We start from the raw sequence: 27,394 nt of genomic DNA on the forward strand, positions 1-27,394 counted from the left end.
TAATGTTCAATTAAAGAAGTGCACATCAAAACCTTTTTTTGTTCAAAATCATTGACATCATTGTTACAATATTCAGGGAAAATGCTGATGTATAAGACATCCATTTACCTGTAGTTCGAGGGGGGGCTCCGTGCTCAGAAGCAGTGACTGGATCTCAGCAGCTCTGCGGTGGAATCTCTCTACACTCTCCTCTTGGGCCAGCATCTCATTCTGACAACAGAATGCATGTAGTTAGAGCAGCCATTTACAACCTGTGTGAGGAGATTGCATGTGGGCCTCCAAATAATTGGCAGAAAAAATAAGATTTTAATGATAAAATAACATTAATATTAAACAAATTAATGGGAAAAAAGTATACTAGGTATTGATTCAAGCTGGAACACAATCGATTGATTGTTTTCCATTTTTTAAATCACACCCGTGTGAAGTGAGGGGCGCTCTTGTCACAAATTTACATCATATTCGGCAGACCTACTTTCTCCTTTCATTGTCAATGGCAAATATTGAGACGTGTGGGGACAAAAGCTGTATATAGGAGGGGTTAGCACCCCTGGGAACCGTTGAGTTAGACTAGAGGAATTCATGTGTTCTTATGAAAATGATGATGCATCACATTGGCAAAGTCCAATGGAAATGGCCCTTAGCGATCAGAGAAACAAGAATTATCGTGCAGGCGAGGTCGGACCAGGCGTCCTGCAGTCCTCAGAACTCATACTGTACTCATATCCGTTTACCTGTAAGGCTACGACTTCCTCGTCATTCTGAAAGGGCGGAGTCCGAGCAAACGCTTCCATCTTATTGGCGGCCCAGCTCTCCAGGTCCCTCCCCAGTTGCAGTAGCCCCTCCCACAGTGCCAGGCCTCTGTGGAGATTGTCTAGATGGGAGTCTGTTCTCTCTGTGACCTGAGATAATTATGAGATATTATTTATTATTATTATAGAAGAATTCATAATGTTGTCTCTGTGACCTGAGATAATATGAGATATTATTTATTATTATTATAGAAGAATTCATAATGTTCTCTCTGTGACCTGAGATAATATGAGATATTATTTATTATTATTATAGAATAATTCATACTGTTCTCTCTGTGACCTGAGATAATATGAGATATTATTTATTATTATTATTATAAAATAATTAATAATGTTCTCTCTGTGACCTGAGATAATATGAGATATTATTTATTATAATTATAGAAGAATTCATACTGTTCTCTGTGTGACCTGCGATAATAGAAGAATTCATACTGTTCTCTGTGACCTGCGATAACAGAAGAATTCATACTGTTCTCTGTGTGACCTGCGATAATAGAAGAATTCATACTGTTCTCTGTGACCTGCGATAACAGAAGAATTCATACTGTTCTCTGTGTGACCTGCGATGATAGAATAATTCATACCATCTGAATTCAAAGACACTCGGGTACAGTTAACCCATTCAAACTAGGAAAGCATCTGTGGAACCACTTTTATACGTTGGCTATTCAAAGATAGCAGATATACAAGATATGAAAGATCTTGAAAATGTGTGTGCAAATCACTCAAATCTTTGCTTCTGGGGATCCCTGAATTGAAATATTTTGTCCGTGGCCAAATAGAGTACATATAATTTTGGGGGTCCTTCATATATAGCAACATACTGTATGTTTTTCAGAAGAACGTTTGATGATTTAGCCATTATTTAGAATGGGCCTCGGGTTTGAAATGGGTTCAGGGTGATGTAAGATCATAATTACATCCAGCCAGCGATCCATGAGGGTATCCGCCTCCCCCTCGAACGTGACGACGGAGCATTCTGGAATCTGTTTCAGATGAACCTGCAGCTGTCTACAGATGACACGGACGTCTTCTATTCTGCCCCCGAGAACGTTCAGCTCTGCCTTGGTGTCCTGGACCTGATCAATCACACAAACAGAGGAGAACGTTCAGCTCTGCCTTGGTGTCCTGGACCTGATCAACCACACAAACAGAAGAGAACGTTCAGCTCTGCCTTGGTGTCCTGGACCTGATCAACCACACAAACAGAGGAGAACGTTCAGCTCTGCCTTGGTGTCCTGGACCTGATCAATCACACAAACAGAGGAGAACGTTCAGCTCTGCCTTGGTGTCCTGGACCTGATCAATCACACAAACAGAGGAGAACGTTCAGCTCTGCCCTGGTGTCCTGGACCTGATCAACCACACAAACAGAGGAGAACGTTCAGCTCTGCCTTGGTGTCCTGGACCTGATCAATCACACAAACAGAGGAGAACGTTCAGCTCTGCCTTGGTGTCCTGGACCTGATCAATCACACAAACAGAGGAGAACGTTCAGCTCTGCCTTGGTGTCCTGGACCTGATCAACCACACAAACAGAGGAGAACGTTCAGCTCTGCCTTGGTGTCCTGGACCTGATCAACCACACAAACAGAGGAGAACGTTCAGCTCTGCCTTGGTGTCCTGGACCTGATCAATCACACAAACAGAGGAGAACGTTCAGCTCTGCCTTGGTGTCCTGGACCTGATCAACCACACAAACAGAGGAGAACGTTCAGCTCTGCCTTGGTGTCCTGGACCTGATCAACCACACAGACAGAGGAGAACGTTCAGCTCTGCCTTGGTGTCCTGGACCTGATCAACCACACAAACAGAGGAGAACGTTCAGCTCTGCCTTGGTGTCCTGGACCTGATCAACCACACAAACAGAGGAGAACGTTCAGCTCTGCCTTGGTGTCCTGGACCTGATCAACCACACAAACAGAGGAGAACGTTCAGCTCTGCCTTGGTGTCCTGGACCTGATCAATCACACAAACAAACCAAATGGAGGACCCTTATTGATCTTCAACTCTTGAGTGAAAAATGAAACCAAAGGGACCCCTTATGGGTCCATTTGGTTTCATTTTACACTCTCAAGAGTTAAATTATTGTAAAACATTTGCATTACTTAATTTACATGAGAAGTCTATACAATTAGAGAATGTAGAAGAATTATTTAGATTTTGATCGTTTGTCTGTTAAATATGGTACCAACACAGCATGGAATTGTGGACAAAATCGTATCCATCGATAACAGAATAAAACATTCTCGACCCCAGTCAACTATACTCAGTAGAGAGGTGTTAGGTGGTGAGAAGGGAACAGATGCCTTGTCATGGAGTCTCTGCAGGTTGTCCTTGCCCATGTAGGAGGCCTGCTCGCTGATGGTTCTCTCTGCTCTCTGCAGTGTGGAGCTCAGCTCACTGCCGACCGCCTGGAACCTCTTCAGCAGCTCTGCAAGGACACGACACTGATCCAACCTGTGTGGCAATCACCACCGCGCACCAACCAGGCACACACGCACGCACAAACCAGGCACGCACGCACGCACACACGAACCAGGCACGCACGCACGCACCAACCAGGCACGCACGCACACACCAACCAGGCACGCACGCACGCACGCACACACACACGAACCAGGCACGCACGCACGCACGCACGCACACACGAACCAGGCACGCACGCACGCAGGCAGGCACGCACACACGAACCAGGCACGCACGCACGCAAGCATACACACACACAAACACACAAGGCAGACCAAAAACGCACAAAATATACGTCACAATGTGATAAAAAAAATCATAAAATACAACATGCATGATATGGTAATAAAACATCCGAGATTGAAAAAGAAAATATAATGCTGTTGATGCACACACACACACACACACACACACACACACAATATAACGTGTCAATTACCTTTCCACCACCACTGTCTGGGTTTCTTCAAAGAGCGCCTCCATCTCATTCATGCGTGAGACGTCAGCAGGGCCAGCTGACTGTGACGACGCGACCAGAAGGTTCACTAGTTCAGAGCGCTGTCCGGCCAGACGGCTCTCCAGCTCCGTCAAGGCTCGCATCCTGCAAGACAAGACAAGACAAGACAAGAGCGATTAGATGAACAGTTCATATTATTTAACTCCTGGTGTGATTGTATAGTATGTTTAGTTTTTATTGTAAAGAAGATAAAACACATTATGTATTATTTATCTATTACAGTATGTACCTAGTATTATTTATCTATAGTATAGTATTATTTATTTGGTTATATACGTAGTATGTATCAATCATTTATCTCAGGTGTGTTACCTCTGCTGGACTGCATGGCGCGTTGGTTCCTTTAAGCCCAGCTCCTCCGCTGCTCCCTGGATCTCCCTCAGCAGCCGTAGGAAGGCAAACCTCCTCTGAACGGTACTCTTCGTCTCGTCTCCCTCTTTCTTCCCCTGGCTGCTCCTTCTTCTCCTCCGCCTGTGGTCTTTGGACCCCGCCGGGCTGTGGTCCTGGGCCCGCCGTCTCCCTCCCTTACGTTCTGCTTCCTGACTCTGCACTTCCTCTGCCCTCGATTCCTCCGACTCCTCGCGCCGTTCGCTCGACTTGCACCTCTCGGGCTCCAAACCCCAACCCAGTTCCATCCCACTGTGAGAACGTGGGGTCTCTTCCTGCCCGCTACAACCTAACTTAACTTCAGTCTCTCCAAGAGCGCTCTCCTTCTGGATCAACCCCTTCGACTTGACCGTCGACCCCACACCCTGCGACCTTCCCGACACACACAGCTCTTTACTCCGGTCCTCTCTGCTCCCGCTCGGCTCGGCTCTGTCCGCCCCGTCCAGTCTCTGGACCAACGACGCCACCACGTCCTCGCACGTCACCGCGCTGCCGTCCACGGTCAACGTCATCCCTGTGGCCTTCAGCACGCCGTCCACTCTGACAGCATCCTCCTCCGCAGCCGCCTGGAATCTCTGCCGGGCTGCAGCCTGCCAGGAGAGACTCCCCTGGACAGCCTCGTCTCCCTGCCCGCTGCGGGACTCCCTGAGAGCATGGATCTCAGCCTGGCCCTGCCTCAGAGCATGGATCTCGGCCTGGCCCTGCCTCAGGCTGACCAGGAAGCGGTCCAGGGCATGGACAGCCGACTCCACCTCCTTCAGATGCTCCCTGAGCTGACGGAGACGACGGGATCGGATGTGGACGGCGGGGCCAAGGAGCGATGGAGCCGTCATGGCGTCCAGCCCTTCCTTCTCCTCCTCCTCAGCGGCTTTTCCAGACAGCTTACTCATTTCAGCCTCCAGGCTGAGATCCATTTCCTGTAATAGAAATGGAGGATTAAAACATGATGTACATTTGAAGGTTCAGATTCACGGAATTCCGAATGGTTTTAAACTAGGTCATGACTTCTGAACTGGTGGCCGACTTCTACACGCTCTGCATCCGCGAGGTGAGGTCACGTAAGCGTATTGATCCTTACATTGACTGACCTTAAACCACACCAAACCAATACCTAAACTTAACTGTTTCTAAACTAATGCCTAATACCAATGTTCAACTATTGACTGATTGACTGACTGAGTCACAGACTGATGAAATTATACCACACTGGTCGGCCAGACGAGCGTTGGCGTTTCCCCTTCGGTCATTTCTCTTTCAAAAGTGATGAAGCGCAAACAGTTTACTAGCACAGTGGCTGTTTATAGCGAATCCCCTTGAATTATGTCCTCGAATGTCCTTTCAGCTCATTCCTAAATGAATTGCACAAAACGATATTCCCTTGTGGAAAATCACACACCCGTGTGAAGTGAGGGGCGCTCTTTTCATCACACATCGTCATACATCATCTCATTCTGACCAATCACAATTTGCGTCCTCACCTTCATCTTCAATGTTTCCGTTTACACAAACTTTCAAAGCTGGACATAGGAGGGGCTATAGCACCCCTCAAAAAGAAGTGAGGGGCACCTGGTAACGCATATAGACTTGGCTGCCACTCTAGGTTTGTTTAAAGTGCCCTAAACAAACATTACCAGGCAACCCTAATCAAACATTACAAAAGCCATAGACTTGGCTGCCACATGATGAACGCCAGACGTTCAATAATATATTGGAATGGGATAATGTCATCACCCTCAACCTCTACTGAGTTTGGCCCTCTGTTTGCACACATTGACATGATGACATTACCTTTAAGACATTTACTGCTTTGGAGTCAGCCAAGGACAGCGAGGAGATGTCCACGGCCTCTCTGCTGAAGTGGTGGAGCTGCTCTGTGATCAGCTTCATCTGACAGTCTGACGCTTCCATCAGGTCAATGGTGGTGTCATAGGATGCCATTCTGCAAAGAAACACATCTTTTTACTTTTACTTTAAAATAATTAACATTCTGTAGATAAACTGTTAAAGCAAGTTTGAGAGAAAACAACAACACAACGATAGTATAAGAACTAATGACTTGCTTAACCCATATAAGTTTATACTTGTTATTCCTTTCAGAGGATCTGCATCATTTTTGTTGCGAGTCGCACGAGTGTCGCATACAAATGTCGAGGCGAGTCATTGTGTGCTTGTAGATCGGCTATTTTCACTATTTGAAATAGTTTAAAAATACAAATAAAAAAAGGAAATGTTTTGGATATACCAGTTTTGAGTTTCCACCCGACAACAACTATAACAAATACTTCTGCTCCCCCAACCCATCTTCACTGGATTAGAGATGTACTCCACTTTATTAAATTAGAAGTACCCTGAGAGGCTCCGTATCCAAATTTGAGGACACATGGGGCCCCTTCCTCGCACTAGTAAATAACTTGCAGTTCCAAGCAATTCCAGATTGAAGGAGATTAATCCTGGATCTGAGCATGCTACTGTAGATTCCCGACGCAGCTGGGTTGTTCAGTATATTTATTATTAGGAGCCATGTGTGGATGCACTACCACGTCTATTATGTTTTGGGTGACCAATGACCATGCCATGTTGTCTTGTCTTGTCTTGTCGTACGTTTGTCTTGTTTTTGTTTAAAAACTTGATTCAGGTTATGTGGTTTGTATTAGTGTCGCTTCCATGTTAGCATAGGACTATGCAACTTTTTTCATTTTCATTTCAAAAAATAGCAGACCTACAAGCTCGTAGCGCGCCACTCGGTGGCGCGCTATGAGCTTGTAGATCTGCTATTTTTCAATAGCTAAAGCATAACATGATGCTAACACCAAAATGGGTTCCCGTTCAGAATGGGTTAAACACACACAGTGCATATACTCCAGTGATTGGTTTGACAATATTTGTGTAATAATACACAATGGGTGGCTCAGCCAGTGCTCATAAGCTCATTGTAAATGACCTGACCCAGGCCAGGTTCTTATCCAACCGCTGTCTTGTCTCGCACATCCCTCCTCTCTCTCTCTCTCTCTCTCTCTTGCCATATCTCTTTGCACTGATCTATTTGATCTAATAAAGCATAAAATTGCACACAAAATATACATCTTTACAAACGATTTGCTCTCCAGTTGACTGACTAACTGTAAGCAGTGTGGGCCAGGTAAAAACCTACAACTGGCACTTGTCACATCTCTAGACATAATACATTTTATATCAGACTTCAGTATGTTTCTTATCGCACTTACACATTGCCTTTAATAAAAAATCCCACTTCAAGCTATAGAATAACATTTGACGAATAGAACAACAGTGCATACAGGGAGATCATATTATTGACCCATTACCTTCTCAGCACTTCCTGCTGCAACAGGCCCTCAGCTTCCTGTTGGGGAGGGACCTGGGGTGGGATGACGGCCCGCTCCGCTGGCCGCGGGGTTTCCACAACATCCCCCCTGACGACCGCCTGGAAACACACAGCCAGGAGAGCAGAGCAGTGAGCCTATCCCATTACTGTGGATTATAGCACTCTAACGCTGCCACGCAGCCAGGCTAAGAGGCGCCCGGGAGCAGCCAATCGCTCTTCTGGATTCGTTTAGTAACCGCAGAGGCTTAGGGAAAGGCCAAAAGCCAGGTTAAAGCCAAGGGGATGTAGTTAAGTAAATATATAAGATAGGGACGATTATAAAACATACACTGATGGATTTGGGGGGGGAAATAATCATCTTTTCGTTCTGATTGGAATGTTGACAGACAGACAGACAGGCAGGCAGGCAGGCAGGCAGGCAGGCAGGCAGGCAGGCAGGCAAGGCAGGCAGGCAGGCAAGGCAGGCAGGCAGGCAGGCAGGCACTTGCTCATATAAGGTAGGCACTGATATAAGGCAGGCAGGCAGGCAGGCAGGCAGGCAGGCAGGCAGGCAGCCCAGTGTTTATTGAGGGTGTGTGATCTTGATAGTCTGTAGTCCGGAAGGCAGGTAGACCTTTATTATTCCCACAAGGGGAATTAGCCCTTCACTAAATCCCACCCCAAAAAGCGATTTTCCAATGCCAAATAGTTTAGCAACGGTTGCTATGCAGGTCAAGCTTTCTTCACTGCTAACGTGCCAGGATGGGTTGGGGAGGGACTTAGTGAAGGGCTAATTCAGTTGCCATACAGTAGCACGCAAATGGTTTTAACATAAAAGCAGTGTGCAGTGCTGCTGACAGATGAAAAGCTGTCTTGTGAATCCTCTCTCCATACCTGTTGCTGAGCGTGGCTCTGTGGGATGTGCGGTACACCACTGTGGCCTGTCAGTCTCTGCTGAACCTGGGTCTGCACTAGGGGCTCCTGTTCATCACCTGTCAGTCTGTGCTGATCCTGGGTCTGCACTAGGGGCTCCTGTTCATCACCTAGATCCTTCCCAGGGAGCAGCTTCTGATTCAGCTCGTGATGGTCCTCATCAAGTGGCGGGAAATCCTTCACTTGATGAGTGGGGCTTCTGACATGGAGTGGGCAGTCGGAGGCCTGCGTCAGCCCAGGGTTTACTGAGGGTGTGTGATGTTGATCTGGGCAGTCGGAGGCCTGCGTCAGCCCAGGGTTTATTGAGGGTGTGTGATGGTGTTGATCTGGGCAGGACGGGCTTGGTTTTGGTTGATAGTCTGTTGGTTGAGGGTCGGCTTGAGTGCCACTTCTGCTCGGCGGGGTGTTCTGCTGCCCCCTGCTGGGTCAACATATGTACAGCAACAGAGGGGAGGTCCAGCAATCCAAACCATTCAATTAATTACACAGTCCAACAGAAAGAGGATCTTTATGTAGCTGGCCATACCCATATTAGCCCAATTTCTCCAGATGTCCTAGGAATTATCCCAAGGTGAGCCCAGGACGTCTGTACACGTCTTAGCAATATATATATATATATATATATATATATATATATCAAAAAAGAGAAAAACCTTCCAAGGAAGGGACTGCACACTCCAGGGAACAGAGACGGACAACTTACTGCATCAACCTATTTATTAGCAGGACCCGTTTCGCCGTGAGCTTCGTCAGGTGCTATGATAGCATGCACCTGGATGGGCACGCCGCACCCCACGCCACTATTTTGAAAGAACTGATAAATTAGTATCATCATTTGCTTGACATTTTCCAATCTTGTAACGCAAATTCTATTTAATTTCACATCTCCACATAAAATAAATTAAATTATGCAAGAAATAAATCAGTTCACGACATGCTGAATACTGAAACCAGATATAATCATCAAGGAAGGTTTATGCATGCACTATGTGTACTACGTATGTAAAGTTAAACTTCCATGTTCCAGCCATTCAGTTGTAAAAAGTCTTTCAGTTTCATTTTTCTTTTTTATTGGGGGGGACACCCCAAAATAATACCCACGGGTTGAGAACCCCTGCTCTAGGGCTCTTTCCCCCCCCCCCTCTGCACCAAATGTCTTTGCTGAAAATAGCCAATCTACAAGCCGTCATACCTCCCACTGCTTCGTGACTGAAGGGCACACAAACTGCTAAATTAGTATCATCATTTGCTTGACATTTTCCAATCTTGTAACGCAAATTCTATTTAATTTCACATCTCCACATAAAATAAATCAAATTATGTCAAAAATAAATCAGTTAAAATTGAATGGACAGTTTTAAGGGGAGCATTGATTTCATATCAAGTTAATCATTCAAGCGAAACACACCCAAAAATAAATACACATTTATATGCCAAGTATTTACCATTAACACACATCAAAACAGCCACGACTAAATAGGCAGACAATGGGAGATTAACCGGTATAGAATGTTTAAACTTTTACAGTCAAATGTTGAATTTGTTCATCTACTGTTCAATATTTCACTCAAGTTAGTGGTACATTATAATAGTTAATGGTGCATGTATGGATGTAAACCCAACAGAACTATTCAGATACATCAGGTATTAAAATGATTTAAGGTATATTTTCCTTAAAAGCTCTCAATAAAACATAGGCCTACTTTGCACACTCATATCCTTTTCCCCCTCACTGTATATGTTTCTTTTCCCTTTTTGCTTCCTTTATGATGAATTCCTGTTCTGTTCTTTAACTATATAGAAGTGTCTATTTGTACGTCTCTAAATGTTTTGATGAATTGAACATATGGTGGACCCTGTTGTAAACAAGTGTAATGCTTAATTGGGTCGTCCACTCACAGTTAAAAATCTTTGTATTGAGTTTGTGCTTGAAATGTACTGTAATTCTGCAAACTGCTAATACATATTTCAATCAATCCAATAGAAGATTACATTGGCAATATTCATCATCTTACCTGTCTTGCTGAAGTTGCTGTGGTAACGCAGAATGACCGGTGTCATTTGACTGCCGTGTCTCCTGCCTTCCACTTGACTCCCCCAGCTGAGCTACCAGTACAGAAGCACAGGTTTCCTGGTGGCTCTCCTCCATAGAGCAGACAAGAGACGAACCACCATCAGTGGAGGAGAGACATGCCTAGAAAAGTAAAGAATTTAATGATGCGAAGCCTGCGATAATTCAGTCAGACAACTCGTGAGCGCGCCTATACCTGTAGGCTCTGTTCCATCTGGCTTATAACTTAACTAAAATGTTAATGTTACATTCGGTCGATCGGAGCCCTGGCGTCAAACTATCTATGCTCAAATATATATTCAAAATTCATTCTAAGAGTTAATTGTCTGACTAAAAAGTACATAATGTTCGTAAAACTTGAGAAACAAGCGCCAAATGTCTAGATACTACACGTCGTGAAAATCCACCTGCTGATTCAATCTATTCCTAGAACTAACAGGAAGTATCTCCTCTTCGAGTCGAGTGACGTTGTTTCATTAAAAAAGGTGCATCGTTTCAACGGTGCACCACTGCCCTCTTGTGGTTCAAAACATACCCTACAAGCCAAACTGACTGCCTGGCACAATACTCTTGCTTTAATAGTGAGGTGTAATACGAGAATCCCTCGTACTAAATATCAATCAATCACAATCAATATCAACAATTAGTACATCTACAAGACTGAGTTTCTTTCATATCCATTCGTACTCTGCATAGTCTGCACTGCAGTCATCCATCAATCGACTGATCAACACATTCTTCACCTGATGTTTTTGCACATAATATTCAAAGTCGACATGGTCAGCAGTATGATCATGCAGGGTGTTGGCATGCATTTCACATAATTCCTCCTGAGACAGGGGCGTCTTCCCTCTTCTTCTGATCTGGGACCACAAAAGTGGCACAAAGTTGGCCATTTCTGAGCGCACATCCTGGACACAACATCACACAACACAGACACAGGCACTCAACTTAAGCACTGTTAACGTTCAAACTGACATCCCACATTTTGGGCAAGCATGACATTATATAGGCAAAGATTATTAGATTATTATTAGATTATATAGCGCGACAGCTTGGCTGACAACACTGCAGAGCTCAAGAACCTGATGTTGGATAGGAATTTGTGGAGGGCAGCGATCCAGGAATCCCGAGTTGGTGTTGGCTAGACCTCACTCTCGCAGCAAGAAATGAATAATGAATAAATGAATAATTCATTACATTCATTTATTAATTAGGCCTAATTAATTTACAGCGAACATAGGCTATAAAGCAAGAAAGTTTAATTGTCCAAATCTGGATTTTTTTTTAGGATGTCTAAAAAAAGGTTTTTTAAAATAATGGTTTGAAGACTATCAAAGACGATGTCGAAGACATCAAAACCAAATTAAAACACATTTATCCAGTGATAAGCCCAAATTCAATTATTCGTCATGACAATATACAGTAACATTTATCAAGGTGTATCTATAAATCAGGTTGGCCTACTGTAAATTACAGAAATGAATTCATGCTGTAGCCTATGGCCGTCCAAATGAAGCATTAACATGCAGAATCAAATGCCGACTTGCCACTGTAGTCTTTCAAATCTTATAACCACTCAAACCCTAGTTGACCACTAGTTGACCAGGGTCCTCTAGGGCTCTATAATTGCCCACCTCTTTTTTTCTCCGCCTCTACACCAAATTTCTTTGCTGAAAATAGCCTAAATCTACAAGCTGTCATACCTCCCACTGCTTCGTGACTGAAACCGAGAGGAGCATCACATCCTGCAGCTGAGTCCCGGAGCACAAGGAGCTGAAAGCCTCCGCTGCTGCCAGAAACTCCTGGAGAACAGCCCTTTTCAGAGTCCGTAACGCTCTCTGCAATAAGCACACAGACCATGCAGAGACTAACAACACGACAGCCCAGACATGCAAAGACATGACTGGCAGCTTTGTTAAACAATAGCACAGGCAAAATTGTTCCCTCGGGTTATACTGCAAGTCAAGCATTGCTCAACAGCAACATGGTAGCACTATGTATTAATGACTTGAGACAATGGTGCATTAATGGTTTATTTATCTAAATGGTCATTCATTTTAATAACCAATTGATGAATAGTTTCTTTACTAACATTGTACTGCACTAGGCCTAAACGATTTATTAATGGTATTTTGATGGACGAATAATATATAGTATTGAGTAGTTCATTGGTAATTTGTTAATGTTAATTACTATTATCTGGACCCTTAAAAAGTAGGGGCTAAGATTAACTTAATAATATCTAATAGCCATGTATTCATGCCAATAAACCATTAACTGTTGTCCCTCATTATTAAGTGCTACTGTAGCCAAAGGGTCGATTCATACTCCTATTTTACCTCTGTTTTGGCGCTGTAGTGCCGAAATGATTTCGGCTCGTCAGAAATTTTCAGTAGCACCGAAGAGCCGACTTTAGGACGGTACCCGCCCCCCCCCCCCGAACGTCAAATGACGTCAAATTGTAGGCTCTACAGAGCCGAAACGACTTTTATTCGGCTCTAAAATAGGAGTATGAATCGGCCCTAAGGCTAAGCATCAAGCATGTACACTACAGTATATAAGCAGCAAAGAGCGTGCAGTGTTAATTAAAGGACAACTTGCAGGCAAAAACTGAGTTTGGGTGCAATTCTGAAAGTTATGAATATGTGGGAAACACAAGAGAATGTACATGTTTACCTGTTTTCTCTTGGCTTGCCACTCTGAGATCTCTTTGTCACCGAACAGTATGATGGCTTCCTGGACGTTCTCCTGCAGGCCATACTTGGCCTTCTCCAGGCGGCTCTTCATGGCCACCGCCTGGGCTTTGGAATGAACGTCGCTTCGGACCAAAGCAGGTGGTGGTAGTGGAGGTTTCTGGTTTCCACATTCCGTCGGCAGGAGGTTCTGTTGCCGCCTTAACCGGAGTTTCTGACCGTGCATCTGTGAGTGAGAAGAAGAGGGTTCCTTTTTGTCTCTCGTACTTTTGAATAGATTAGGACTCTCGGCCTTGTCAAGTGGTTCAGAGCCAGTGAATGGAAGCTGCTCGGTTTGGCTTGGATTTGAAACTTGGACATGAGTAGACTGAGGTTGACTCAAACACTTTGATGTGGCTTCTTTTCGGTTTTGATCCGGAGGAGAAGGTGCTTGAGGTTCTGTCATTTTAGCCAAACGCTGAGGCTCTTCCTGGATTCGAGCATGGGGCGAGACCTTGAGTCTGGTTTTCTGAATAGTCTTGTCCTGAGAATGGCTATAGTTTAGCTGCCCCTGTTTCTGAAATGAAGACTGAGGTTGACTTGGATCCTGGATTTGGTGTTGGTGTTGGATAGTCCCATTTGTCTGTCGTACATCCCGGGTGGAGGTCAGAACAGCGAGCGCTGCCTTGGCGTCCGGCTCTGTCGGACACGTGGTTTTACTAGGAAGCTGCATACCAGGAGCTTCACAGACACGTTGACTAAATGCTAGGGAGCTAAGCAGTTCCATAATTTCCTGGGAAAGCAAACACACGTGATGAGACAAAGTTACTTTAGATGAAGGAGATATTATTTTTGTTGTTTGTTTTAGATTGTCATATGAGGTTGTCTACTCAATAAAGTGATCCTTTGCCTTGAGCCGGTGTGCAGGCTCTATACCTATATATTTTAAATGTTGTTCCTGTAACTAGGTACGATTATTGAGTGGGTTAAAAATATTTTATCATATGGCGTACTGCAGTCGATTATACAGGGCTTGACGATTGAGCGTTAATTAATTCACCTGGGACTGAGATACTGTCTGTGAGACCCTGTGTTGTACGGTAGAGGTACCGAGGGACAGCAGGGGACACTTCTGTACATTATTGTCCACAAGGACCTGAAGGTCCTGGCCGTCAGCCACCACCTGGCCCTCCAGCTGCAAGCCACGAGAAATCAGCACCTGGAGAGAAGAATGCCCCATACTTTAAATCGACCATTATATTTATTAGTCCACTTTCAAAAACAATAACACTCCAGCAGGCTTCGTTTCCACATCAGAGACAAACTGCATGGCCCTTAGCCACAGCTTAACTTACAGTAGAAGGCAATGTTCAGCAGAACAGTGACTCTTTATATGTTTACTTTAGCTGTTGCCAAAATACACACTGTCAATTAGAATTTAGGTTCTGTACTACAGACTATAGAGTATGGATGGATAGATTTGGCCCTGCTGTCCGGAAACAGTTTGACATGATTTATTAAAACAGTGAATGCCTGACTTGAGGAACTTGAGGACAAAAAGGTTTGGTTTTGCTCACTGTTATTCTGGTTTGTCCCTGGATGCGTTTCCTCTTGTTGAGGTTGTGGTAAGTCTCCAGGGCCTCAGTGCCCCAGTGGGTGAGCTGTGCTAGGTCACCATCCAGCATGGATGACACCTGATGTAGCTCCTTGCATGTCTTCTCCACTTCAGTCAGCTTATGGCATATCTAGGCAGAAGGAAATGTAGGAATTTATAATCACATGAACCCCAGCAAACAAATATTAGTGAATATTCGGTGGGGAAAAAAAGATATCGACTATACAAGCTCACCCCATATCACAATGCAACATGTTGTTAGCTATTTTGGTGAATAATACACGTATACATTTGGTGTAGAGAGCGGAAAAGTACAGTGCAGACAATGGGAACCCTGGTAAATTGTTTAAGTGGTTAAGGTCTAGTTCTGCCTGTCCTTGGTTCATTGTACCTCGCCACCAGAAGCTGGGAAGGTGAGTGAGAAATCATCACAATCACCATCACCGCTCATCTATTGTGACAACACTCCCCACTGACTAGCTGTCACACTCTGGTTATCACCATCACCACTCATATATTATTGTGACTTGTAGCTGACTAGCTGTCACACTCTGGTTATCACCATCACCGCTCATCTATTGTGACAACACTCCCCACTGACTAGCTGTCACACTCTGGTTATCACCATCACCACTCATCTATTGTGACTTGTAACTGACTAGCTGTCACCATCACCACTCATCTATTGTGACTTGTAGCTGACTAGCTGTCACACTCTGGTTATCACCATCACCACTCATCTATTGTGACTTGTAGCTGACTAGCTGTCACACTCTGGTTATCACCATCACCACTCATCTAGTGTGACTTGTAGCTGACTAGCTGTCACCATCACCACTCATCTAGTGTGACTTGTAGCTGACTAGCTGTCATCACCACTCATCTATTGTGACTTGTAGCTGACTAGCTGTCATCACCACTCATCTAGTGTGACTTGTAGCTGACTAGCTGTCATCACCACTCATCTATTGTGACTTGTAGCTGACTAGCTGTCACACTCTGGTTATCACCATCACCGCTCATCTATTGTGACTTGTAGCTGACTAGCTGTCACACTCTGGTTATCACCATCACCACTCATCTATTGTGACTTGTAGCTGACTAGCTGTCACAATCTGGTTATCACCATCACCACTCATCTATTGTGACTTGTAGCTGACTAGCTGTCACACTCTGGTTATCACCATCACCACTCATCTAGTGTGGGGCTGTCTGAGGCATGCATGCACTGTTGTATCCCGCTCATGGGTTTGATACCCTCCAGGGGTGCCCAGAAGGTAGATCGTGATCTACCAGTAGATTACAAAGGCTGTGCAGGTAGATCACATGACATGTGCCTAAGGAATATTTAGTTTAAATAGTGGCATGATTGATTGACACCAAATGGGGCAGCTCAAACCCAGCAACATTTTGATTTCAAGGGTGTTGTTGTGTGCAAAAACATTGGTAGCATTACAAATTAATAAAAATTAAAAAAATATTCCATTTCTCCCGCTCAATTTCACATTGCAAGTGCATTTGTCTTATACAGTATGTAACGCCAGCTCCGGTATTCCAAAAAATACATATTTAAACTATTTCAGCAATGGTATAATAGTTGTTTTTCGGTGGGTAGATCTTGTTGGTCATTTTGAAAGTAGCTCTCAAGTCAAAAAAGTGTGGGCACCCTTGCTCTAGTCTAAAGGGAGTGCAACAATATCTGCCTTCTGACTCATGGAACATATCTCCCCAGACAGCCCATCCTGTTGGTTGAGAGTGATTGTGTCCTGTTTTTGCAGTAGCTGCAAAAGTCATTGCAATACTGTAGATCACAATATGTCAACCTAGAGGTATGCATGGTTGAGCCGCATGGCTGCAGCCCAAGTATGTTTTGACATTTCCATCACCCTCTGATGGACAGATCTTGTTTTTCACAGTGCATTGTGTACCGTGGTTAACTTTTTACCGTTTTATTTACGCTTTATTTATGCAGAAACTCACATTGTGAGTATATCTTGTACAAGGAAGACCGGGGCCAGATTCCCACTGTACAAGTGACTAGTGTACAGTGACACTGAGGCTGAAATGGCTTTGCACTAGCGCTTTGCACAGCTCAACAAATAACCATGCCACCTAATCAAATGTGACCCGAGGCTAAGTCATTGATTATTTTTAGCTTCAAATTGACATACGGGTATTGGTTGTTCAGTTTGACAGTTCCGTTTTGGAGATATGGCTTATAGAGTAATGTATTGCAGAGTTGAGAAAACAGGCTTCACTTATATGTGGACTCTAACATTACACCTACAGTATACGTAGCTACATGTTTAAGCATATATTTCATATTTACATTTTTATTTCACAATTTCAGCTCTGACATTTATTTCAGACATGCTCTAGTATGTGAAGAGTCTGCCCATGCTATTAACTTATTTTGGATAAAAAAATGTTTTTCTCCTGAACAATACTTGCCGCCATGACTCAAAAAGAGTCACAAATATAACAGCGCTTGTCTACAGTATATTTGTCTACAGTATGTTTGTTCTCCCACGCTCAGTTTGGATACATTTGGGTTTTGAACCTGAGATTCCTCCCAAGGATGTCAAAGAGTGTAGCAGCTGTACCTCTGGGACGGTTTGTTGGAGTCTTTCAATGTCACATGCTTTAAACTCTGGAGATGAAAGGAGACAAGACAGGTCCACCTCCATCATCTTCTTCTTCAGCAACTGATAGAAAGAAATATCTAATCAATCAATCAATGAATCAATCAATGAATCAATCAATGAATCAATCAATCAACCAACCAATCAACCAACCCAACCAACCAACCTGTATTCTCTCCCTGCACGCGTTCAGTGGGACAGAGGACACCTCCAGGGGTTCTCTCAGCAGCCGGGTGGCCTCTTGCGTCAGCGCCAGGACCGTCTGGGGACTCGCAGGTTCAGAGCTGGATTCAGGTGACACGTACTGAAAAACAAGTGCTTCTTGAGAGACCTTCATGTGAGCCTAGACTGGGACATCTTTTTGTAGAGCAGCTCAAACCGGATATGCCTGATGAAGGTTTGAGTGACCGAAATGTACGTTGTATCTTAACCAATACATTTGCGTGTGTGGGACTTCTACTATTCATGTGTAGACTAACCGTGGGATCCTACAGAAGATTACATTTTGCAATGGGTTTTGGATTGATTAGGACGATATAGCTCCGTAGTAAACAAAGGCATAATTATGATATTCCCATTTTTATTTTTCCAACATGATATTCTCAAATGATACCACTTTATATTTTTCATTTTTTGAACCATGCACACGTGGTTCAAGAATGGTGTGCCTCGGGAGTCACTCTGGATAAGTGTCTGCTACATCAGTGGTTCACAAAAATGTTCATGTCAAGGACCCCCAAATTGACACTAATTAGCCCACGGACCCTCATTTGAAGAGATATGCCAGGGACCCCCATAAGAGAAGGTTTTTACGGCTCTAGCAGTGATTTATTTCTCAACCTGTTTCATTTCAAGGACCCCCAGTTTGACATGCATATTAGTCTACAGACCCCCGTTTAATGGCATTTATATCTACCCCAATTTATATTGTAAAACCAATGACAATTTAACTCTGAGAGTGTACAAATAGACCCGTAAGGGTCCATTTGGTTACAAACTATCATTTAGCTGGGGACCCCCTGGAACTCCCTCAAGGACCCCTGGGGGTCTCCGGACCCCACATTGGGAACCTAAATTATAAAATGCAGGACTCCTTATACACTGTATAAGGACAATGCCACCTAATTTAACGTGACACCACAACTTTGCATGAAAAGCAAAGTGTCTCTTTTTAACCTGTCAATATTATAAAAGAAAATAAACCATATTAAATTAGACCCAGTATAGTAGAACATTTGTGCACTGACCTGCACATGGTTATCAGGAGATGGCCTGTCATTGGAGTATTGCAGGAACTGGGCCACATAGGTCATAATGGACTTCTCATCTGGCCGTTTCACATCAACATCTGCAACGCAGAAGGTTTGAGAAATACATTCATCGTTACAGGCTCAATGCAAACCAAGGTTGTATTAAACGACAATACAGACACTTATAAAGATGATCTGCCTGCAGAACCACTCATCTCTTTGCAACCCCTTTACCCAATGACTAAAGAGGATATTTAAATGTTTCACACTTAATTTAGACATCAAGCTCACATCAACAGGGTCATGTCTTCTCTAAAAGGTAGATGAATATCTGCCATGGTACCATATCCATGGTCGAAATGTTGACTACAGGAAATGTTTATGTATGATACGTATGTCCCAATAAGCTGTGAAGACATGAATATCTTTACTATATTATGCACATGAAAGGCTTCTACATCTGCCCTTAGTTATACTCCTCCTCCCACGTATAGGGCCTTAGAGACTATGCAATTGTACTACACAGAGTGCCTAAAACACCTTCAATATAACATTGACTACACAAATAAACCAGGGAAACACTGATCATTAAACCTGGAAGAGAACATCACACCATGTGTGCTGCTCTTTCTACAGTATTATCCCCATCTTGCCTTATGTATCTAGAAGTCAGTCAGTTGTGTCTGAGATGCCGTATTCTGCGTTACCCGTTACCCGCAGTAAGTACTTAGCCGATCTGCCCTTTCTGCCACACAGAGACAGTGTTTTGGGGGACATAACCGGTTCTTTTTTAAACTGGCTCCCAGAGTGGCAAACTTCGGAGACAAATACTTTGTCGTCTCCGTGTGTACTTCTTACACTCAAACAGAAACGCATGATCACCAAAACCGAGAAGCTATATATATATAATTATACACTCACCCTGGGGTTCCAGCAGTCTGGGGATGTGGAGCTCCTTTTCAGCCAGACGGAAGGCCTGCTCCAGGTTGTGCCTGTTGCTTCTGGTCTGGGCCGAGGACAGGTCAACCAGGTCCGGTCTGAGAGAACCTCTGGTCTGGGCCGAGGACAGGTCAACCAGGTCGGGTCTGAGAGAACACAGGACGGCCAAGAAGACTTCCCCACTCCGCCAGCTTGACTTGAAGTCCTTCACACTGACAGAACAGCCAGCCCTTTACAGAGAGAGAGAGAGAGAGAGACAGAAATGAGAAAAAACGAACTAATAGTATAGGAAATAATATTAAATACTGCAAGTTTGTAATACTATGTCTATGACATGATTTTAAGAATTTTGCATGGTCATTATTTCTATGTGTTTATCAGACAATGTAGAGAAGAAAGTAGTCCGCATGCACACAGGCTTGCTCCAAAAGGTGTTTTATTTTATTTAAAACACCATAAGTTTTAAGACACAACGTTTCGGGCCGCGAACGGCCTTCATCAGGTGATTGTTTTAAATAAAATAAAACACCTTTGGAGCAAGCCTGCATGTGTGCGGACTACTTTCTTCTCTTCACTGTATTTAACCTTAGTCCAGCACCAGCCAGGAACTGGATGTGCGCAAAGCCACCTGCTTTTTAAACTTCATCAGACAATGTATGTATACCTTTGGCATTGGTCTTTGACCCACATCAGTAAGACCTTCTTGGCCGTATGGAGGCGTGATGTCCCTCCTCGTGGGGTGGGACTGTCTGGAGCAACGCGACCAAGCACGGGGCTACCGGAGACGGAGTCCACACTGGACAGAGAGTCAATGGAGGAGTGATGGGGCCGGACGGACAGGGTGCTGGTCAGCACTTCAATCTAAAACACAGAAACACACATTCAGAGCACGGCTCTCATTGAGTGTTTTCAAGTCAAATGGATATGCGTTGATGGAATAATGTTCCCTGGGTTGGGTTCTGGATGCTTTCCAAATTAATCAGGATTTTAACCCATTCTGAACAGGAACCCTGGCTTTCATAGCGCGGCAGTGGTCGGGGGGGTAGGACCAAGGGATTTGTGATTTGTTTATAAACATTTTGGTATTTGTTTATAAACATTTGTGATTTGTTTATAAACATTTGGGATTTATTTATAAACATTTTGGGATTTGTTTATAAACATTTGGGATTTGTTTACAAACATTTGGGATTTGTTTATAAACATTTGGGATTTGTAAGTCTCATGGGGGGGGTAGGACCACTACCAGTTGACCTGTAGTAAGTCTCATGGTCGGGGGGGTAGGACCAAGGGATTTGGGATTTGTTTATAAACATTTTGGTATTTGTTTATAAACATTTGTGATTTGTTTATAAACATTTGTGATTTGTTTATAAACATTTTGGGATTTGTTTATAAACATTTGGGATTTGTTTACAAACATTTGGGATTTGTTTATAAACATTTGGGATTTGTAAGTCTCATGGGGGGGGTAGGACCACTACCAGTTTACCTGTAGTAAGTCTCATGGTCGGGGGGGTAGGACCAAGTCTCATGGGATTTGGGATTTGTTTATAAACATTTTGGTATTTGTTTATAAACATTTGTGATTTGTTTATAAACATTTGTGATTTGTTTATAAACATTTGTGATTTGTTTATAAACATTTTGGGCTCTGTATAATATGTTGCCTAGGGCCTCAAAAGGCCTAGAACCGGCACTGCGCGGCACCGAGTGCCATGCTACGAGCTTGTAGATCTGCTATTTATTTATTTTATCGTGAAACTGTGGTGCAAATCTTTGAATATACAAAATGTATATTGTTTCAGAGCGAACGTTTTTAACTCAAATCTTTGCTTCTGGGGGAGGTCCCTGGAACAACATATTTTTCAGATGGGGGTCGGCGGCCAATTACATATAATTTTGGGGGTCCTTGACATGAAAATGTTTGAGAGACGACTGACATAGAAACATGCAGGTTTTTTCAGAAAACTGTCAGGATTTGAAGACATTAAGTAGAATCGTCCTATCAGGTCTAAATGGGTTAAGATACTGCCAGGAATCTAAACAAAGACCAAACGTCTCGTAGGCCTACGTATACAGTACTCACGCGGCAGTGCAGAATAATGGTCCAGAATCTAAACAAAGACCAAACGTCTCGTAGGCCTACTGTACTGTACTGTACTGTATACTCACGCGGCAGTGCAGAATAATGGTCCAGATGAGACCCAGGATTATGGAGGGTCTCCCGTCAACAATATCAGATATGTTGATGTTAACAAGTTTGATCTGCCGATAACAGCAAAAAAAAAGTCCAAAATTAAAATACACCAAAACATTTAAATACTGCATAGTTGCATGTTGTTGTTGTACGGGCGGAAACGTACCGATTTGTTCCTGAGAAAATTAAGTGCCGTCTCAATGTTACACCTCTTCTGGAAAAGACTGCGGCCCTTTTCTCTTTTCTGGGGAGAGAATTTTGTGTATCAGCATTCTCCTTTAGTCAGAGGTTATTAATAAAATCTGGGAATACATATTTCTTACCACGAATTTTCTTCACCAATGTGTTTGTAAAGGTGTCTAGTCTACTAACATATCCCACATTGGTTTCTATACAGCCACCCCTAGGGGAATTTTTGACAGCTGCTGAAAGGTGGGGTACCATTAATTAAGAACCAATAATGTCAAATGTTCTAAATTTCATTATACTTTATGTATAGCATGTGACGTGTCAAACTAGGCCGGGTTTTCATGATTCTGAACCCATTCCAAACATTAGTTCTGCACAAAAAAACACTCCTTCATATTTGCCTTATAATAGTTGTTGATGGTACCCCAACTTTCAGCAGCTGTCAAACTGCCACTGACTGTAACTGCATTACTGCTGTGCTGACCATGTTGTCCAAAGCGTACCATGGTTTGTTAGATGTTTGACAACGTCATTATATTGTATACGATTCCCAGGTAACCGATACTGGTTACCTGCATACATGCCATACATAAATGCACCAGGGACCGGTCCAACTAAACTCACCATGCACTGTCCACTCATCACCTCCAGGAGGTCAAGCAGCCTTGCCCCATCTCTGAGGTCAGAGAACAGGTCTGACACGGCGCTGGGAGGGCATCTCTGTGACAGACACATGAAACAATCAACCTCCATTATAGGTGAAAACAAAGCAATGGCACCACCTGCTGTTTCCATGTGGATAGTCGGATAACAGGTGGAGGGCTCGCAACTCGTATATAATGCTCCAAACTGCCTCCCCCTGGCCAGCCGGGGCGCCTGATGGAGGGGAAAGGAACTGGTTAGAATAACGTGTTCCTTCCACGCGCTATACGTCCAACCAGGGAAACTCCCCCCTGTCAGGTGTAAAGGAGCAACTTGGACACTCAGGCATGAAGGAAGCATGAGTTCAAGTCCGTTGCTCTTCCCTTGTCCCCCATATATGGGGACTAGGTTGACGGAGGGTGTGTAGAGCCCAGGATCACATTAGATGATTGACACAGGGGTGTCAATCATGTGTCAAAAAATATATATTAAAAAAAGAAAATGCTCCCATAAATTAACTATTTCTGGGAGCATTAAACAAGAGTTGCGAGCCATTCTTCATACATTTAACTCCCGTACGTCACAGTTTTGGTTTTGGCACCAAGGAACGGGTGTGTCAAATTATTTCACAGTGTTCATGCAGTGTACTATATAAGCTATATCTATCTGTAATATGAAACATGTCTGTGTGTACTTGTCTTACGTCTGTGTACGTACACGTGTAATTCGAGAAGCATTCTCCCACAGACTTCAAATTTGATAAATTTGGCGTTCCACACCCACCACACGATGTGCAGAATAGATGCCCGGCCTTGAGTTTGTCACAGAGGTTTAACCCATTCTGACCGGGCACCCATTTTGGTGTTAGCATCATGTTATGCTTTACCTATTGAAAAATAGCAGATCTACAAGCTCATAGCGCGCCACCGAGTGGCGCGCTACGAGCTTGTAGGTCTGCTATTTTTGAAAAATCGAAGAACGACTGACATTTTTAGAATCTGATCTCAGGTCAGAATGGGTTAATCAGACCAGTGTAGTGTCCAGTGGAAACCTCGTATGAATCTGATCTCAGGTCAGAATGGGTTAAAACCTTTCTGTGACCTACTGTACCACGTATTTGATAAATAAACTGTCCACTAGTGCAGCACATGGGATGACGTCGCCTTCACAACAAACACTCAAGTGTGGGAACAACAAGGAGGACATTGCCATTTATTTTCCAGACACAGAAGGAGTGTTTTCCTGCAGACGGTTGGGCTGCCGCTGGACTGATGTCACATTATCACATGCGGGCGAGAGTGCACGGAGTCGAGGGCAGAGCCGGGTGGATGTTATGTGGGCCTTACAGAGAGGTGTGGGTCAGGGTGTCTGATTACAGTGCTGACCATAACACTGCTGGAGCCAGCAGCGACTAAATATACACACCCCCAGGCCCAGCAACATATCACAAGCAGCTCAGGGACCGTGGCCAATTAGAGCTTGGGTTCGGCGGTCCTCTCTCTCCATCACACACACAGGGAGCTGCACGGAGGCTAACGGGTCACATTCTGTAATGAGTTCAGCGATCAGAGGATATCATGGACGGGACGGTTCTTTTATCCTTCTACGTTTTCCAGATGTACAGTACAGTACAGTACAGTACAGTACAGTACAGGACAGCGTACCTTAGAGAGCTGAGCATTAATCCAGTTGGTGAATGTTCTCTTCTGAATCTGTTCTTGCTCCACTGTGAAGACAGAAAGAATACATGCTGTTTTAAATCTCGTTAATAACATACTGTGTAATGTACTGTACATTGAATTCTCTTTTATCATCTAAAAACTGTAGGCTCATGCTAATCCTTTCATTCAAAGAACTGTGAAGGCTTTGGCCTGGCCCTGATTTGTAATTAGCGCTGCCTGTTGGTCAAAACTAGCACATCTATATTACAACGCGTCACATTGTGATCTTGTGACCTTGTGATAATTTTTTATCCACGATGCGCAACCAAGTATAAACCAGGCATTGGTGTACAGTACAGGATGTATCTAGCTTGCTTGATTGAACCTGCTGACATTTATCCTGATTTCATGACACAACTCAGAGTTACTGTCCTTTATTGTGCAAGCCTTTCTTTATAATGACATAAGTGAGTGACATTGCAATGGAATGATGTTGTATTTATATCACTCTACATGTTTGTTCTCTAGAGGCTGTTGAAATGATGTCTCAACTTGTACATCTCTAGACCTCTACTGTAGATAATGCTTTGCAAAGGCATACTGTAAGAGTATTCCTCACGTCGGTGTAGCTCCATTCCACTCAGGGCTCATTCAGTTCAGTTATAAGGCTGCGATCACAAACTTATCTTAAGGTATAAGACATTATTTTAACCAATTTGTATCGTAAATGTTATCACAATATGAGTAGCACTTCAAATGTAGACTCTAGTGTCAGGTGCAACACCTATACTGGCGGACAACTGAATTATTGATTGACTGATTGATTGATTGATTGATTGATTGACTGATTGATTGATTGATTGATTGATACTTTTAGTTACATGCCCTCCACACAAAGTGCTTCGTAGGTTTACAAGACACCATGTTATGCTTGCAACATGTTTATATTCACAATACATTTCATATGTATTCACAATACATTTAATTACAGCTCAGAGTGTTCCAAGCTTGACAAATAAAAGTAGTGCTTTCTGAAGCTCAGACAAGTGCAATAATGTATCTCACAATATCTCTCCTGTCTAAGCGGGGACTGCCTGTATCTGTAGAAATTAAAATAATGGTTAAATGGACTGCAGTTTTTTTTTAATACAGCAACCACGTACAGCACAGTAACTGTAATGGTCTCCACTTGATTACATTCTGGCTGTGAGACCTGTGTTGAAAACTCCCTAGTGTCACAATGTCACAACAACCATGAAGCAAACATCTAAATGCAACCTCCCAGGCTGTCACTAATGAAATACTGTCCTAATGCACGGGGACAGCTCTGTCTACTGTATGAAATACTGTCCTAATGCACGGGGACAGCTCTGTCTACTGTATGAAATACTGTCCTAATGCACAGGGACAGCTCTGTCTACTGTATGAAATACTGTCCTAATGCACGGGGACAGCTCTGTCTACTGTATGAAATACTGTCCTAATGCACGGGGACAGCTCTGTCTACTGTATGAAATACTGTCCTAATGCACGGGGACAGGTCTGTCTACTGTATGAAATACTGTCCTAATGCACGGGGACAGGTCTGTCTACTGTATGTTGGCCTGTATGTATGACAGGTCTGTCTACTGTATGAAATACTGTCCTAATGCACGGGGACAGGTCTGTCTACTGTATGAAATACTGTCCTAATGCACGGGGACAGGTCTGTCTACTGTATGAAATACTGTCCTAATGCACAGGGACAGGTCTGTCTACTGTATGTTGGCCTGTATGTATGACAGGTCTGTCTACTGTATGAAATACTGTCCTAATGCACAGGGACAGGTCTGTCTACTGTATGAAATACTGTCCTAATGCACGGGGACAGGTCTGTCTACTGTATGAAATACTGTCCTAATGCACGGGGACAGGTCTGTCTACTGTATGAAATACTGTCCTAATGCACGGGGACAGGTCTGTCTACTGTATGTTGGCCTGTATGTATGACAGGTCTGTCTACTGTATGAAATACTGTCCTAATGCACGGGGACAGGTCTGTCTACTGTATGAAATACTGTCCTAATGCACGGGGACAGGTCTGTCTACTGTATGAAATACTGTCCTAATGCACAGGGACAGGTCTGTCTACTGTATGTTGGCCTGTATGTATGACAGGTCTGTCTACTGTATGAAATACTGTCCTAATGCACAGGGACAGGTCTGTCTACTGTATGAAATACTGTCCTAATGCACGGGGACAGGTCTGTCTACTGTATGAAATACTGTCCTAATGCACGGGGACAGGTCTGTCTACTGTATGAAATACTGTCCTAATGCACGGGGACAGGTCTGTCTACTGTATGTTGGCCTGTATGTATGACAGGTCTGTCTACTGTATGTTGGCCTGTATGTATGACAGGTCTGTCTACTGTATGTTGGCCTGTATGTATGACAGGTCTGTCTACTGTATGTTGGCCTGTATGTATGACAGGTCTGTCTACTGTATGTTGGCCACTCACCAACAGTAGACGAGCGAGGAATCTCTGACTCCTCTCGCACAGGTGTTTGAGCCTCCATGCTTTTATCCAATAATGAGCCACCCAGGTCACATTGTGAGTGGAGAGAGAAGTGTCCCCTGCATGCTACCGGGAGTCTCTCTCTCTCTCTCTCTCTCTCTCTCTCTCTCTCTCCCCCCTCCCACCACTGGCCACTGATCCCCACCAACCCAAAGTAGCAGAGCTCTTCCTGGGCTAATATAGGAAGGCTCCAGCCTGGGAGATCTGCCAAGGTGTAAGAGGTACGATACAGTACAAGACAGGATGGCTTGATGACAGTCACTCACACACACGCACGCACACACGCACGCACACACGCACGGGTGGCACTTTGACAGCTCAGGGGCAGTAGACTACTAGACATACTCTGAGCTTCAATTGCCAAAACAATGTTAATCTTCAATAACTCTCACTTAAAAAAAGATATATTTTTTTTGTAGAACTTGAGCTAAATTCTTATTTTAAACAGTTTAAATACACTTTACACATTGTATATCGTGCTGGAATTATTACACCTGATGTCAGGT

At 43.8% G+C, this 27,394-nt stretch overlaps 2 protein-coding genes across 3 annotated transcripts in view; both read right to left on the bottom strand.

Moving 5' to 3' along the window:
• The window catches only part of LOC308334451 (nesprin-2-like), a 60,372-nt gene extending 54,287 nt beyond the window's left edge, over nucleotides 1-6,085 (bottom strand). For both annotated transcript variants that reach the window (XM_080791207.1, XM_080791206.1), the window contains exons 1-7: nucleotides 5,980-6,085; nucleotides 4,117-5,108; nucleotides 3,727-3,888; nucleotides 3,128-3,278; nucleotides 1,739-1,897; nucleotides 735-902; nucleotides 109-210 (exon numbers count right to left, since the gene is read on the bottom strand). In XM_080791207.1, coding sequence (XP_080647333.1) covers nucleotides 109-210; nucleotides 735-902; nucleotides 1,739-1,897; nucleotides 3,128-3,278; nucleotides 3,727-3,888; nucleotides 4,117-5,108; nucleotides 5,980-6,078 — 1,833 coding nt within the window. In that variant the 5' untranslated portion in view covers nucleotides 6,079-6,085. The remainder of the gene's footprint in view (nucleotides 1-108; nucleotides 211-734; nucleotides 903-1,738; nucleotides 1,898-3,127; nucleotides 3,279-3,726; nucleotides 3,889-4,116; nucleotides 5,109-5,979) is intronic.
• Nucleotides 6,086-7,510: 1,425 nt separating this feature from the next.
• LOC308334091 (uncharacterized protein) lies at nucleotides 7,511-26,963 on the bottom strand (the record flags this gene model as incomplete). Its single annotated transcript, XM_080790679.1, has 16 exons — nucleotides 26,832-26,963; nucleotides 24,334-24,395; nucleotides 22,652-22,747; nucleotides 22,005-22,082; nucleotides 21,814-21,906; nucleotides 20,303-20,499; nucleotides 19,621-19,868; nucleotides 18,697-18,797; nucleotides 17,616-17,753; nucleotides 17,411-17,512; nucleotides 14,770-14,937; nucleotides 14,253-14,411; nucleotides 13,197-13,985; nucleotides 10,462-10,640; nucleotides 8,408-8,864; nucleotides 7,511-7,633 (listed from the first exon to the last, which is right to left on the bottom strand). Exons 1-16 carry the CDS (start codon nucleotides 26,887-26,889, stop codon nucleotides 7,511-7,513), a joined length of 3,048 nt encoding a protein of 1,015 aa, XP_080646805.1. The 5' UTR covers nucleotides 26,890-26,963.
• Nucleotides 26,964-27,394: the final 431 nt, after the last annotated feature.

This window comes from Protomyctophum bolini (assembly GCF_963924005.1).
Source record: "Protomyctophum bolini genome assembly, chromosome: 19".
Taxonomy (NCBI): domain Eukaryota; kingdom Metazoa; phylum Chordata; class Actinopteri; order Myctophiformes; family Myctophidae; genus Protomyctophum; species Protomyctophum bolini.